Source organism: Temnothorax nylanderi, unplaced genomic scaffold, assembly GCF_030848795.1.
Source record: "Temnothorax nylanderi isolate EJ_2023f unplaced genomic scaffold, tnyl_v1.0 TNYL_tig0132_pilon, whole genome shotgun sequence".
NCBI lineage: Eukaryota > Metazoa > Arthropoda > Insecta > Hymenoptera > Formicidae > Temnothorax > Temnothorax nylanderi.
Window position 1 is genome coordinate 221988 of NW_027249194.1, and position 15077 is coordinate 237064.

Below are 15077 nucleotides of genomic sequence, written 5' to 3' on the forward strand. Positions count from 1 at the left end.
CTTTATTTTAGTTAATGATATCTTTATTTTTGAAGACTGCACACTACAAACACAAGTGTGTTACTTTTACACATTTTAAGTGCATTATTCATTGTAGACTTCTTACACGTTTTATCGTGTGTAAATTAAAAACACACCTGAAGTGAATTTAATTTACACACGATAAAGTGTGTAAAAAGTGTCTACAATGAATAACGCACTTAAAATGTGTAAAACTGACACATTTGTTTTTGCAGTGACATCTGCCGATATACCCGATTCTGCCGAGAAAGCTAGGCACTCGACGTTCAACGCCTTCAATTATTATATGTAATAAAACTCAATAACAAAAACATTGAAAAATTTATCAACAGAAACATTTCAAGTCAACATTTCAAGTTGTTCGGCCGCAGCGAGCAATATAATGGACGCAGTGACTATAATCAGTGTCCGTACCGAAAAGATTAAACACATGCAAAAAGATGGCAAAGAGATTGAAGAAAATAATCGATGATCAAATAATTGAATACAAAGATTAAGACTGGATTCCTATATTTACTGTCAGCAACTGTCAGTACTGAAAATCTATATAATATACGTGACGCAAAATATAGAAAAATATAGATTTTCAGTACTGACAGTGAAATATCGGAATGCAGCCAATGATTCTTTATGATCGACTATCAAGAGATACAGTCGTGTCTGGCGCCAAGTTCACACGCAGCGAGGCCGACTGTCTTTACGCGAAACTGGCTGCGTTCCGATATTCACTGTTAGTACTGAAAATCTATAGTGTACGTTACATAAACTTATATAGATTTTCAGTACTTGCAGTGAATATCGGAACGCAGCTAATATAGAGTTAAGAGAGAGGGTCCCAATTGCCAATAGCTTCGTTTGCCGACATTCCCGATTGCTTACAAGCATTATTGCGCACATGTAATAATTAAAAATACGAACGTGCGTTTGCGCACATGGTTTTATTACGCACACATGACTTTATCGCACACATACAGATTGCATACATGACATTATATTGCGCACATCTGCAGATATCGAAATTATTAAGTAAGTCATAGTCGTCGTCGTCGTCGTCTAATTTCTTTCCTTTTTTTGTAATATGTGGCAATTGAGAACTATAACTGTTGAGATTATTTCTATGCTTCTTGTCACACATGAATATTTCTCAGACCTCATCTAATGGAAATATTTTTCTGAAAGTAAACTATGAAATCGATGAAAAGTGAAATAAAAGTTATTGAAAAATTACTGAATATATTTCAAAATGAATATTTTGTTGCAATTTATATGTGAAAAAGTGGAAAACAAAATAAGAATAACCACAGCAATTTATTTGGAAATAAATGTTTAAGTAATCTTATTAATTTATGATCACACATGCACAAAGACATAATGTGTTAGATTGGCTAATATAGTAATATAAGATTTGATTACATCGTTGTTACATTATTGTAATATTGATATTAGATAACAGAATATCTGTACAAAGAGTTTCGGTAATTATGCATAAAAGGGACATCCTCTCCGATGACCTTGACCTTGACATATGTTGTCAAGGTCACCCTCCTGAGTGACCTTCAGAAGGTTTTAGCCGGCGGTTATTGTTTATTAAAAAGTTATAAACAAAAAAAGTTTGAAAAATATAACAGCTATTTTGAGTATTGGAAGGCATAAATGACTAATATATATGTCGAAATAGTTCACGCATACACTTTTCACGCGAGACGAGTTGTCACATGGGTTCGTGGCGCGCTTTACAAGCTCGTTTATTGTAATATTTGTGGCGATATACAATAAACGAGCTTGTAAAGCGCGCCACGAACCCATGTGACAACTCGTCTCGCGTGGAAAGTATATGCGTGAACTATTTCGACATATATATTAGTCATTTATGCCTTCCAATATACTCACATATATTTAATATACAATTTATCAACAATTTACTGCTTTAAATGTTGTGTTTTGGTAAAGCAGCGACTTTTTCGCGAAATAAAGTATTCTCTGCTTTAACAAAAAGACTTCAATTTATCAACAATTTACTGCTTCAAATGTTGTGTTTTGGTAAAACAGCGACTTCTTCGCGAAATAAAGTATTCTCTGCTTTAACAAAAAGACTTCAATTTATCAACAATTTACTGCTTTAAGTGTTGTGTTTTGGTAAAGCAGCGACTTTCTCGCGAAATAAAGTATTCTCTGCTTTAAAAAAAAAACGTAATATTACTTAAAATAATTGCTATATTTTTCAAACTTTTTTTGTTAATAACTTTTTAATAAAAAACGACCGCCGGCTAAAAACTTCTGAAGGTCACTCAGGAGGGTGACCTTGACAACATATTTCAAGGTCAAGGTCATCGGAGAGGATGTCCCTTTTATGCATAATTACCAGAGTTTCTTATTTGATTTAAAAAAAATCTGCAATGTCAAAGTGACAGAAAATAAAATTATGATATCACCTTGAAATCTTTATAATATCAATTATACATATATAATAATGTGTCACAGGTATTGATAAAGTAATCGCAATATATAGTTTCATAAAAAGAAAATAATTATTGACTTCAATAGTTTTCAAAAATAATTTCAACGCTACAGAACTGCGTGTGTCATATTCTCATATTTTCTTGATATAATTTAAATTGTGTTGTAACGTTTGTTGTATTTTTAAAATAAGAAATGTTCTATTTCTGATGTGTTTTCGTATATATTGAAGTTTTATTCTGACTCAAATAAAATTCTTTATAATACTTAACTACGACTGTTAGTTATCACGACGATTAGTTGTTAACATCGGAATATATCTATGTAATCGTAATCTTATCACATCAAAATAACACTGGAAACTGACCTGTTAAAACTAATATATTGCAATCTATCTAATCCGGCACTTTAATAATATATGATACGTCCAATAATCCGACACTCTGGCAAGCTTCTGCGGTTCTTGGGCAAGAGGCAAAAGTACGAGTTTGACACTTACGTGTATTGTTTGTATATTCACTTACTTTCATTAGTAACCGTTAGACTATCGCTGACACAGCATTGTTTACATTTTCGCGAAAACGGACGAGAATAATAAGTCTGTACACTTTAATCTTATATTACATTATAGAGACGTACATGATATATTTTTATTAATATATTTATTTTTAAATACTAACTATCTTTTGCAATATTATTTAAAAATCTAGAGACGGTAAGTGTCTCGCCAAGTACACGCGCAACGAGACCGCACCTTTTTTATTTTTTGTTGTTTGCTTATATACATTTTAAATTAATTGTTTTGTTTTATAATTTTATTATTTTATATATAAATATATTTCTTTTTATAATCCTTTTTAATTAGGGCAAATTTTTAATTTTTGCTCCAAGAACGCTCTAAACTTCAACTACATCATAATTTCAATATTACACGATATGTACAATTACAAGATACATGTGAGGTAAAAATATAAAATATAAAGAGAAAGCATAGAGAGACTTTATATATTTTAATATATTCAAAGTAATTTACTTATAATTAGATTGGTTAGTGTTCATAAAAAATTTAACTTGAACAGATTTGATTTATTTTACCAATAACTATTTAAGAATATAATGTTATCTACTTATGGTTAATATCAAAAGTAAGATTTTAGGAAAATGCTCTGAAAAAAGTAGACACTATTATATGCATGATATTTTATTGTTAGAACAATACATTGGTTCTAATTTAACTGATAACTATATAGAATTACTAGGAAATAGATCATTATTTTATACATAGAGAATATTGTGGTAAAATAAAAATGATCAATATAGTTGCACTGATACTTTTGACAAATATTTCTTTATGCGTTTTCTCCTTCTGGTTTTGGAATCAAATCCACTAAACCGCTCTCTAAGTTACATTTTACTACAGAGAGGCTTTTTTGGACGTTAGATGTTGAGTCTAATAGATTCGCTATAATTAAAAAGAAAACAGAAAATTATTTTATTTTGATTCAAAATTTTATATTATTTTAAGATATTTTATTACAAATAAACTTTATTCTTAAAAATATGTTGATTACCTTTTTCTACGCATTTAGAAACGATTGTCTTGCAATAATCCGCATTAACAGTGATATTCTCGCAATATGGAAAAATGTTTTCCTCTATGAACACATCATTTTCATCAATCTATAAACAACAATCTCGTCATTTAATGTTAAACAATAAAATTTAGAACTAAAAATTTAAACCACAACTTAACTTTAATACATTACTTAAATCTATATTATATGTAATCTCATTTATTGTAATTTAATTTTAATTTCTTCTATCAATTAAAACACACATTCATATGTACTATTTCACCTGTTTAATCTTGAAATTAATTTTCTTATTGATGAATTAAAGGAGGATGTTAATAAAAAAAGGCTGATTTTTGCCCAAAAAGGTGTAAGTAAAAGGAATGTTTTAAAGGAATGTTTAAAAGGAGTGTTTTTTGTAGATTTTGATCTCCTGAATACGATAAAGCTATTAAAAAGTTCGTGGCGCTTGGGGAACACCTTGAAAATTGAGCATAAATATGGTGTATTTACAGAAATTCGGATGATGTATGCTACGTTATATCGCATAAATGATGAATTTATGTTTATAAAAATGAAAAAATATGTAAAATGTGTTCAATATTGTAGGATACGTATGTTGCAAACGTATATTTAGTACAAAGAGTGATAATACGTTATATCACAAGTGCTCGCTGCGACTCGATTCGACTGACTGCCGATGATCAATAGTCTTATCACTCTTTGTACTGTACTAAATATACGTTTACAACATACGTATTCTACAATATTGGATACATTTTACATATTTTTTCATTTTTATAAACATAATTCATCTTTTATGCGATATAACGTAGCATATATCATCCGAATTTCCACGTTTATACTCAATTTTCAAGGTGTTCCCCAAGGCCCACAAACTTTTTAATGGCTTTATCATATTCAGGAGATCAAAATCTATCAAAAACACTATTCCTTTTACTTACACCATTTTGAACGAAAATCGGTCTTCTTTTATCCTTTCTTCTTTAAATGAAATCTATAATTAAGGAATGCTACTAAACTACTAGCGATAATTAAATCCGAATCTAGATTTTATAAGAAAATATTATTATAAACACACACACACACACGTATATATATATATATATATATTTATTTATTATAGTGAAAACAATATATATATAAAATCTTAAAGAGTAAAAAGGAAAAGTAAGCTATGAGAGTCAAATGCTTTTAATTGTATGTGAGTTGATGCTATGTAATTAATACAAACTATAAATCGTACGTTTGGCTCTACTTTGAGCTATCCTCAACGACTCGGAGATTTAACCGTCCGTGTGTACCTATATGTTTTTTCGGTACCTTCCCAGTGCATACGCCTGTCTGCATTGTAGTTGACGATTTTGTATAGTAATTTTGATAAACATCATTTATTTAATATTTTCTGACAGGCTTGCAAGTTTTACAGTTACCTATTAGCAGATATCATTTTGGTTCGGATGCCGTAGACCCACATATGCACACGGAGCGTTAATTTATCTATCATCTACTTTCCTTCTTATTCTTTAATTTTAATATTGAGAGAGTCTTTAGCTAATTAATCATTTATAAAAGTTTTTAATAAAAATAAGTAAAATTGAGCTAAATAAATAGTTTAATTGTTCTATTCGCATGCACGTGTGTGTGTCTGTGTGTTTTTATTTCTATATAATTTCTATTTTTATATAAATACATACTACTCCGCGCTTTACTAATGTACAATACCACGCATTGATTTCTACTAACTCCGCTGCAACAAAAATTACAAATTTGTTAATAGAATTTTAAATGTATATGGTCATATAACTAAATTCATAAATTACACTTATTTAAATTTCAGTGTAACTCGTTTAAATTAATGTTGACTCCTTTAAAGTGGATTTAAGTTTTTTTTTTATCATTTTATACAATTATTTTAATGATATTTCTATTCTTAGAGATGCGGTTTTATTTTTAGAACTCTTCAATTAAAACATCACTCGGAGAGAATATTGTTCAAAGAAATTTCTTTCACTTCTCTCTGTTGTTTTTTAAATAAATTTTCATAAATAACTCGGTTTTCATAATCTTTTTTTTGTTATATTTCATATCAAATTTTTAAAATAAAAAATTTTATATTTTAATACATATTCTCTACTCCTTCAAAATACCATTTACAGTTAATAGAAAGATAAGAGATTAATTACTTTCTTGTTTTCAATAATAAATAAATAGATTTGCTTTGATTTTATTTAACATGGACATATACGCATATAATAGTTAATGTTAAAAAAGTCACCGCTTTATATTCTAATAAGTAGTTTTTATATTGAATTTTAATAAAATTAAAAGTAAATGTTTGAAACCACTACTCCATCAAGAAACGCTATTTTTTTGTAATAATCATTAAAACAATATAAAAAGATATATACACAAGTTTTTAAGGAAGAAAAAAGGAGATAAAATAAAAAATAGGGGGTTCCATTAAAAAAAAACAAAGGTTAACTTGGAATCTCGAAGGCACCTCTACCTAGGTAAGATTTGTGTCCATCATAAGATGTCCTCTCGAAATAGAGTAAGTTCTATTTAAAACAATTTTTCGAATAACAAATAGTTTGGGAGATAACTGCGTGGATTAATTAAAATGGCCTACCCTGTATATAATGTTGTATATTATAGGATTATCACTTAAAATAATCTAGAATTATTTATTTGTATCCGTTAGTTAATCTGGTATTAACTGATAAATTTTAAATGAATGCTTAGACGAAGGAGAAGCTCTGCCTCTCCCTTTGCACACCCTTTCCTCCAAGAAACTAACCAAAAAACTTACAGCCAACAGTAAACTGTAAAATAAATGAATAACAAACAAAACGTTAATTCTTATTATTCATTTGAAGCTTACAATTTACCGGTTGATGTAGAATTGCAAGCAAATTATAGAAAGCAAATACTTTCTATAATTTTATTCTTACAAAAATCTTAAACCGCCCTTAAAAACTTGTGTATATGCCATGTCCTTTTATAATTTGTTTTGTTGATTACTACAAAGAAACCGTGGTTCTTGATGAAGTATTTCCAAATTCACGAAATTAAATAAATATGTATGTGCTGAAATTTAATTTTTTTAAATATTAAGAATTTTTAAAATGTATGTTGCGCAGCTAATGACTATATTAATTAATAAAATTTGAATCTAAAGTACGTTTCGTTAATTTTTTTTTAATTTTATCTGTCAAATGCAACCAAATTTCTGTAGTAATTTAACATTTAATATTTAATATTTAACCTCAATATTTAATACTCACTCGAATTGGATCCATAATCTGGCGATGTTTTTACACATGTTTTTACATACGATGTTCTACATTCATCCAAATCTTGATCTACACCCTTTATTTCTTCATAATCAACTGCGTGGACTACCGTCTGACATTCAAAAGAAAAACTGATTATTTTCATAAACATTTCACATATATAATATCTAATATTTAAATATAAGTATACAATAAATGACATTTATATTTAGTAATACCTACTTATATAGGGTCACACAAAAGTTCCCGGAATTTTTTTGAAAACATTAAGTATTTACAAATCAGTATAGGATAGGATGGGGGAACTGGAACCAGTTAAGAAAAAAATATATTATAATCACCGAATATTTAGTTGAACTTTTAGTAATTAAATTTGAAAAACATTATGCTTCAATTTGGTATAACATAAGTATTTAAATTCTAATAAAATCAACCAAAAAAATAAACATTTTTAAAAAATTATAATAAATTCCTATTACCCCAGGCAACGGGCAATAAGAACCACCTTATTAGTAATGAGATCCATTGCCTATGCGGAACATTTAAGAGTGAGTAACAATAAAATACTTATTTATGGAAACAGTAATTAAATAGATAAAAAATAGGTTTTATCTATTCCGTTAATCTAGGATGAGATCGATCATTAAATTTAAGTTTTTTTTATCATTTCATAATTAATTTTTACGAATGCAAAAGTCGCAAATAAAATTGTTTACCTTTTTACAAGCTACGCAGTATTTTGTTTAAAATTTGTATACCCGAAGTAATTAGAGCCAGTCTAATTACATCATTGGAGTTAGTTCGAATTATCCCATTAGTATTAGTCTAGTTTCTTGTCAGTGATTAAAAAAAAAAACTGTTGAAAAGATTTTTTAATTTTAAATGTTTTGTCAGTAAAGAGTAAACAATCACAATAATAATAAAGAAAAAATAAATTTAATTAATGGAAAATAAAACCACTTTTTGCTTAAGAAAAAATCGATTCGATAAAAATTGTAACGGAGCGGAAACGACGTGCACTTTTCTAGTCAAACAAAGCAAACTTGATAAAATGTTCGAATAGCGAAAGGAGCGGTGTTCCATAAGAGTTAGGGCCAAAGCACATATGAAAGTCGTAGTCGTGGACGTAAGTAACGCACAAGCTTTGGCGTATCCTGATCTGTCAGGTCGGGGACTACGACCGTCGTATATCGCTACGCCATGTTATGTGCTTTGGCCCTTACTCACACGCCGGTTCGGATTTATAACACGCGATAGTCAATTTATTCTAAGATGATTCTTATTACCCTGTGGTTTCTATTTCCTACAAATTAAATATCAACACTTTAAACAAAACATACAACTTTATTAAAACATTAATAATAAAATTAAGCAAAAAAAATTACAAACAATTTTGAGCATTTATTGTAATTTTAAAGTCCTGTTTAAAGATGCTTAATTTGTATACCGATTTGTAGCTGCTTAATGTTTAAAAAAATTTTCAGGAACTTTTGTGTCACCCTGTATTTTTTCAGACGATTTTAATTTTACTTTTAATACTCTTTATATTTAAAACAAATGTACTTAAAAAAATATAAATCTCTGCTTTGTACTTACGACTAGCAGACACGTAGCAAGCAAGATAGCCTTCATTCTGCTCTATTCTTTAAATATTCCCCTTACAAGAAGTATTTATAGAAGTTGCGACAGATTTTCTCTATATATATACCTCGGCAACGTATTTATTCTGAAAATAAATTGAATGATGTCTAGCCGTCATTAATTTTGTTTATTTTCACTACTGTTATCAGAGACGGTGACAGACTTATAACTAATTGGTACCGGAAACCCACCTTTTCGGGACGATATATTAATTATCTATCCAGTCATCCACACATAGATAAAAAGTTAACACTATAATTAATCTCGTTGACCACACTGTTCTACTTGCTGATACATGGTTTCATGAATCTAATATCAATATTGTTAAAGACATTCTGCTGAATAATTGTTTTCCATTTAATTTAGTTAATAAACATATCAATAATAGGTTAAAAGAACTTAGTAACCGGAGCAACACACCCCATAATAATGCCACCGATGATTTCCACGACATTAAAAAATACATTAAAATCCTTTATGTCAAAGACCACAGCGAGAAAATTTTTCGTATTTGGCATTAATTTCGACGTCCTTTACACTGTTCCTAAAAAATTCTATTTCATCATAAAACGAGGAAAGGATGTGCTTGATAATGTTAGGAAGGCTGAAATTGCACATAAGATCAACTGCAATGATTTCAATGCCTCTTACATAAGGCAAACCAAGAGACACTTAGAGATGCGTATTAATGAACATCGGTCAGATATTAAGAAACACAAGAATAGCCAATCTGTTGTAAGTAGACACCGTCTGGCTCATTGGTCTGAGCCAGAAGTGTTACATAGTGAGAAACATTGTTACAGAAAAAGAGAGATTATAGCAGAGATGTTTTTCATTAGGAGACACGGCGACACGATAAATATGCAAAAAGATACGGAAAATTTGAATGCATTATATAATTCAGTGATAGCTGCTGTATAACGTCTGCCTTTATTTATTTCATATGTCTTTATTCATTTCACATTTTATTTATTTTCATATTTCTTTATTTATTTCACATTCTATTTATTTCCATATTTCTTTATTTATTAGCCTTTATTTATTACCTTTTTCTTTTTCACATGTCATTTATTTCCGTATATCTTTATTATTGCAAATTAATGTCATTGCTGTTATTGTTAATTTGTTTACTGTAAGCACACCGTTGTCTCGATAACTTTTATCTCTCCGTTCGCCAGTTGCTCTTTTGGAACCACGGTGGCTACTTGCTACTTGCTACCTTACTTAAGTACTGTAATATGTGACGTCCACCATGGCAACTCATTATATTAAATTAGGAAGGCTTTATGTCTCACTTTATTTTGTCTTTTGACATGTGACTTTTATCGATGTAACCGAGGTACTTTCTATTTTTTATTATATCAATTTGGTTTATCACTCATTTTGACCATAGATGTAATGTTTTCACTTATTGTATGTGTGATTTATAGATTTATACTTGAAAAGGACCAAAATAATGGTGAATCTGTGTATATCTACTCGAAAACGAGCTTCAATCTGTAGAGGATAGTTCTCAGTGTATATAATAGTGTTCGTAAACAGCAAATATATGGATAAAAAAGATATTAAAAAATTCAGAGAGCTATTGGAGAACATAAAATTCGAAGAGACAGGTTTAGAAGATTGAATTAATAGAAGGGCAATTCAAAAGAAAAAGATAATTATAAAGAAAAGAAAAATGGTAGGAAAAAATGGTGGAACAAAGAATGTCTGAACAGAAAAAGAGAATGAATGAAAATACTCAGAAAAGCCATCAATATAATGCTCCTGAAGATATATGTATAACTCCTGAATCTCGAAACTGTTATCTCGAATACATTATTCATGACTCTGTAAAATGCAAATGTCAAATTTCAGTAAAAAAATTAATTAACATTAAATCACTGTATTACCATGACAGTGATTTATCGCACGGTGATTTGATGTCACGTAAACAAAGTGCGCCGCGTATAAAAAACAGCACCGAGACCGCGTGCCAGTCCCGATATCATTTCCCGAAATATTTTAACATTTTCTAACAGATATTTCGTGCACATTTGAAAGAGTCGCGACGCCGATTGCCCCAATTCCTTCCGCGTTGATCACCGCGTTACTTTAATGACGATAATGTTCCAAGATGTCGGCAACTTGCCGCGATACTACGCGAGTCGAGCGGACGATTAAATAAAGACACACGCAGTTAATCAAAGATACGTACGCTATTGAAATTAAATATCGCACGCGCAGCTATCGAACGGTATCAAACTTGTAAATTTCGCTAAAATAAAACTGCATTATTAATTTGCACGACGAAGATTTGTCATTGCCGGCCGCTAACTTTACGCGACGCGACGCGACGCGACGCGACGCGACGCGAGATATACGAGATTATGGCCTTCACGAACGGGCGATGTATCACGGCGTTTCGTAACTCGAATCACTCATCGATACGACGATATAACTCAGCCCTCTTTTTCCCTATCGGGAAGAGAATCGAAGATCAATTACACGACAATTCCGACACAGCGTTCATCAAAGCACGACACGAGATATAAAATAATGAATGCTAATGAATGAATTCGAGTCCAGAAATATGGCGGCCGGACGAGCGCGAGTGTCACGATTATCGCCCGCAAATATCACAACGAAAGCAAATCGCTCACAATTGCCGTACATACCTTCGCCTCGACGCCGACGTCTTCATCTCGAGCGAGTGATTCTCGCGCGATACGTTTATTCCGACAAACACTTGATACATATGTGCACCCGCAAATTGTTAAACGCGTACGGCGCGTACTCGCATAGTCGCGTGGTTGATTTGTGCGGCTCGCAAAACGAGGAGCAGGAGTGCCAATCGCAGGAACGAGCCAACCAGCCAACGAGCGCGTTCCGAATAACAAATAACACAACACGTGACACGTGACGCACCCGGCGACCGGCGACCGGTGACGGGCGCGGTGGGCACGCGGAACGCGAATACTTCATACCTGGTGCCTGTGCGAAATTCATCTGAAGAACTATAGTTGAGTGACTTCCGCTGGTAACGGTACTCCGAGCGTTAACTCATCGGCAAAAACAATTTAAAATATTTTACCAAATAACAATAGAGAATATTGAAGATTTCGTGATTTAACCCGTTTATATTAAACATACACTTTACTTTGATTCGTGTAGGTTTTAATGTGCACCAGTGTGCACTGAGTGCATCGGGCATCCAATCGAATTCGCTATAATGCTACCTAGTATCTATAGACTATAGACTGTGAAACAAACGACAATCGTCTAAAAATGGAGATAGAACAAGAGGCAATGTGAGTAACGCTCTATTATATTTTATTTTATTAAATTATATACTATTTAAATGAAATAATATCAAAATCTTTTTCAGTTCGATGGACTGTAAGGCCCACGTCCTAGAAATAGCGGCCCTTAAAGCGGAAGTGCAAAATCTGCAGCGGCAACTCGCCGCAGCAGCCGCCGCCGCAGAAATGACTGCACCTCCAGTACCGCCAAGATTATCTCTGCCTTCGGGGTCACTGTCGCTGCCAGGGCAATCGCCGTCGGGAACACCATCATCGGGGCCACCACCATCCGGGCCACCGCCATCGGGACCATCACCATCGAGGCCCCCACCATCAGGACCATCACCATCGAGGCCTCCACCACCACCACCACCACCACCACCGAGACCATCACCGCAGTCATCAAAATCACAACCGCCGCAGCTGCCGGGACCATCCCAGCTAGAACCATTCCTATTGCCAGGATCAACGCTGCCAACAAGACGTAAGTAGAAAAAATTTAGATATTTTTTATAATACATTTGTGACGTATGAGTGATTACTAATTGATAATGTCGAATCAAATGTATGTACTCCTTTCGCATGTAGCAATAAATATTTTGTAATTACAATAATCTTTTATTTATTACAGCAAAACGATGGATGAAAGGGGGAAGGAATCTGCGCTATCGTGGACGCAGAGGTGGACGTGGTGGCAGGGGCACAAGGCCCATAATTATTAATTTTTATCCAAGGTAAGAATATTTTTCAACAATTTTTTAAACGTAGCTTTAGAGTTAATTTTAAACAATTTTTAAAATGATTTTGCAAGGTTTTAGAGACAATATAGAATGCTCGTTTTCGTGTATTAAAATGCAAATAACTTGCTTACGCGTTCCATTCAATGTCTTTCTGATGTAACACATTTTGTTAAATTCTAAGGCACTGTTGCGTTTTTTCTTTGATAGAAAAAGTTTTACTGATAATCTAAATAATCAGTGAGAAGAGTGAATTTATTAATAAGTTGAAGTTTTTTTTATTTCTTTTTTTCAGGTGGGCAGAAAATAAGGAACATTAAGGAAAACAGAAATTCAGGAATTCTAAGATGAAAGTTAACTATTAGGACTTAACTATTAGCTGGATATTTTTTATATAAAAGAAAGTAAAGATTGCTATATTGAAAAGGAGCGCAGGTTTTTTAATATATATTGTATTTTTTATACATTGTAACTAATTCATAATTCTTAGTATGTCTTTATTTAATCATTCAATTATGAGTTTTACTTTCGCATAATTGAATGACATAATGACATTAGATTCCTAGTTGACACAGAGCATAAGTTACATTACATCTGTGTTATAATTTTGTATTTAATGTAAATATTATATAACAATATGTATCATATTACATTTACATTGCTGAAGAGTGCGAAATTATGACTGATGTAATATGACTAATGTTCTGTGTCGACTGGGTTATTATTAGACTGATATTGATTTAAAAATATTTAAATATTCTTTATTCTGATTATATTACAAAAAACAAATAGGCTTCGATTACTTTTATAAGTATTTTTTAAATGCCTACAAAATTAAAAATTATTTCTTAATTTTTTTATGTAAAGAATACAAGGACCTAATTGGTTAATGAAAAACATTGCGAGTGTAATAGGAGGAAATTTTTCATTTTTTATTTAAAAAGCACTTTGTATAGTTTTACGTGTTACTAAATTGCATAGATTAGCAATTGCAGAGAATAATCTTCTCTAGCGCAGAAAAGTTTACTTTGCGACCAATATTATGTTTTATATGATGTTTTTGTGCGTTTGGTTATTTTTATGATTAAAAATCTGTTGGAAGAAAATTCAAGGGACTATTACATTTTTTTGTGAATAATTTGACAATTTGTATCGTACGTTATTTGTTTATACTTTATAATATCCAAATTTCTGTGAAAATAATGGTATTAGGCGAAAACAAAAGATATATTATAAAACAAAAGTATATTTGTATTCGATGTTGTTGGTAGAGGAAGTAATAAAATAGAAGCTCAAAATATATATAGAGTTCCAAGAAAAACTTATTTAAAAGATTTATTGAGATTAATAAAAAAAGATACCCATGTGAGAAGATATTTAAATATCATTTCTAGATCTGAAACCTTGTCTTCACTCAACATCTAGCTGTTCCAATTCGGCTGAAAGAAATTGATATCATAGTTTACATTTAAATTTAATAATTCTAAATGGTTTAATATAAAAACATACACACACACACACACACACATATATATATATATATATATATGTACGCCGATGTGTCAATTTCACTTTACTTGTCAGTGTCAAACTTATGTCAAATTGTCAAATTTATGCGCGCCAGGAGACAGCATTGTCAATTCTCTATTAACCTACTGTCATGATGCACGAATAGTTAGAGAGGTGCACGCTTTCAAATGTGTTCCGAACGCGTCCAATTTTCGGTGTCAGGGGCCTGTTGCATAATAGTTTATAAGCTAATAATACAAGTTCTTTTACATGTTATTTCACTTATTATTAACTGGTAAATCATTATGCAACAGGCTTTAAAGGTCTATCCAGACAAACTTGCATAGGTGCATAACCATATGCATAAAGAAACGGATTGGTCTATTTCCTTATGCATATGCATATGGACCAATCAATTCTCTTATGCTTATGTTTATGCGCTATGCAAGTTTGTCTGGATAGACCTTAAAGGCCATCGCACACAAAATTGCATAGGCTGCATAAGCATAGCATAAGACCGCTGGACCAATGAGCATCTTATGT

At 31.4% G+C, this 15077-nt stretch overlaps 3 protein-coding genes across 3 annotated transcripts in view; 1 reads left to right on the forward strand and 2 right to left on the reverse strand.

The window, feature by feature from the left end:
* Positions 1-15077, reverse strand: part of LOC139776922 (paired box protein Pax-6) — a 354486-nt gene that overhangs the window by 150853 nt on the left and 188556 nt on the right. The window lies entirely within an intron of this gene.
* Positions 3664-9092, reverse strand: LOC139776919 (venom allergen 2-like). Its single transcript, XM_071713960.1, has 5 exons — positions 8963-9092; positions 7358-7478; positions 5768-5820; positions 4050-4158; positions 3664-3940 (listed from the first exon to the last, which is right to left on the reverse strand). Exons 1-5 carry the CDS (start codon positions 8996-8998, stop codon positions 3828-3830), a joined length of 432 nt encoding a protein of 143 aa, XP_071570061.1. The 5' UTR covers positions 8999-9092; the 3' UTR covers positions 3664-3827.
* On the forward strand, positions 10209-14327 carry LOC139776918 (uncharacterized). Its single transcript, XM_071713959.1, has 6 exons — positions 10209-10346; positions 10438-12008; positions 12161-12297; positions 12375-12772; positions 12920-13022; positions 13321-14327. The coding sequence occupies exons 3-6, from the start codon at positions 12275-12277 to the stop codon at positions 13343-13345; spliced, it is 549 nt and encodes a 182-aa protein (XP_071570060.1). The 5' UTR covers positions 10209-10346; positions 10438-12008; positions 12161-12274; the 3' UTR covers positions 13346-14327.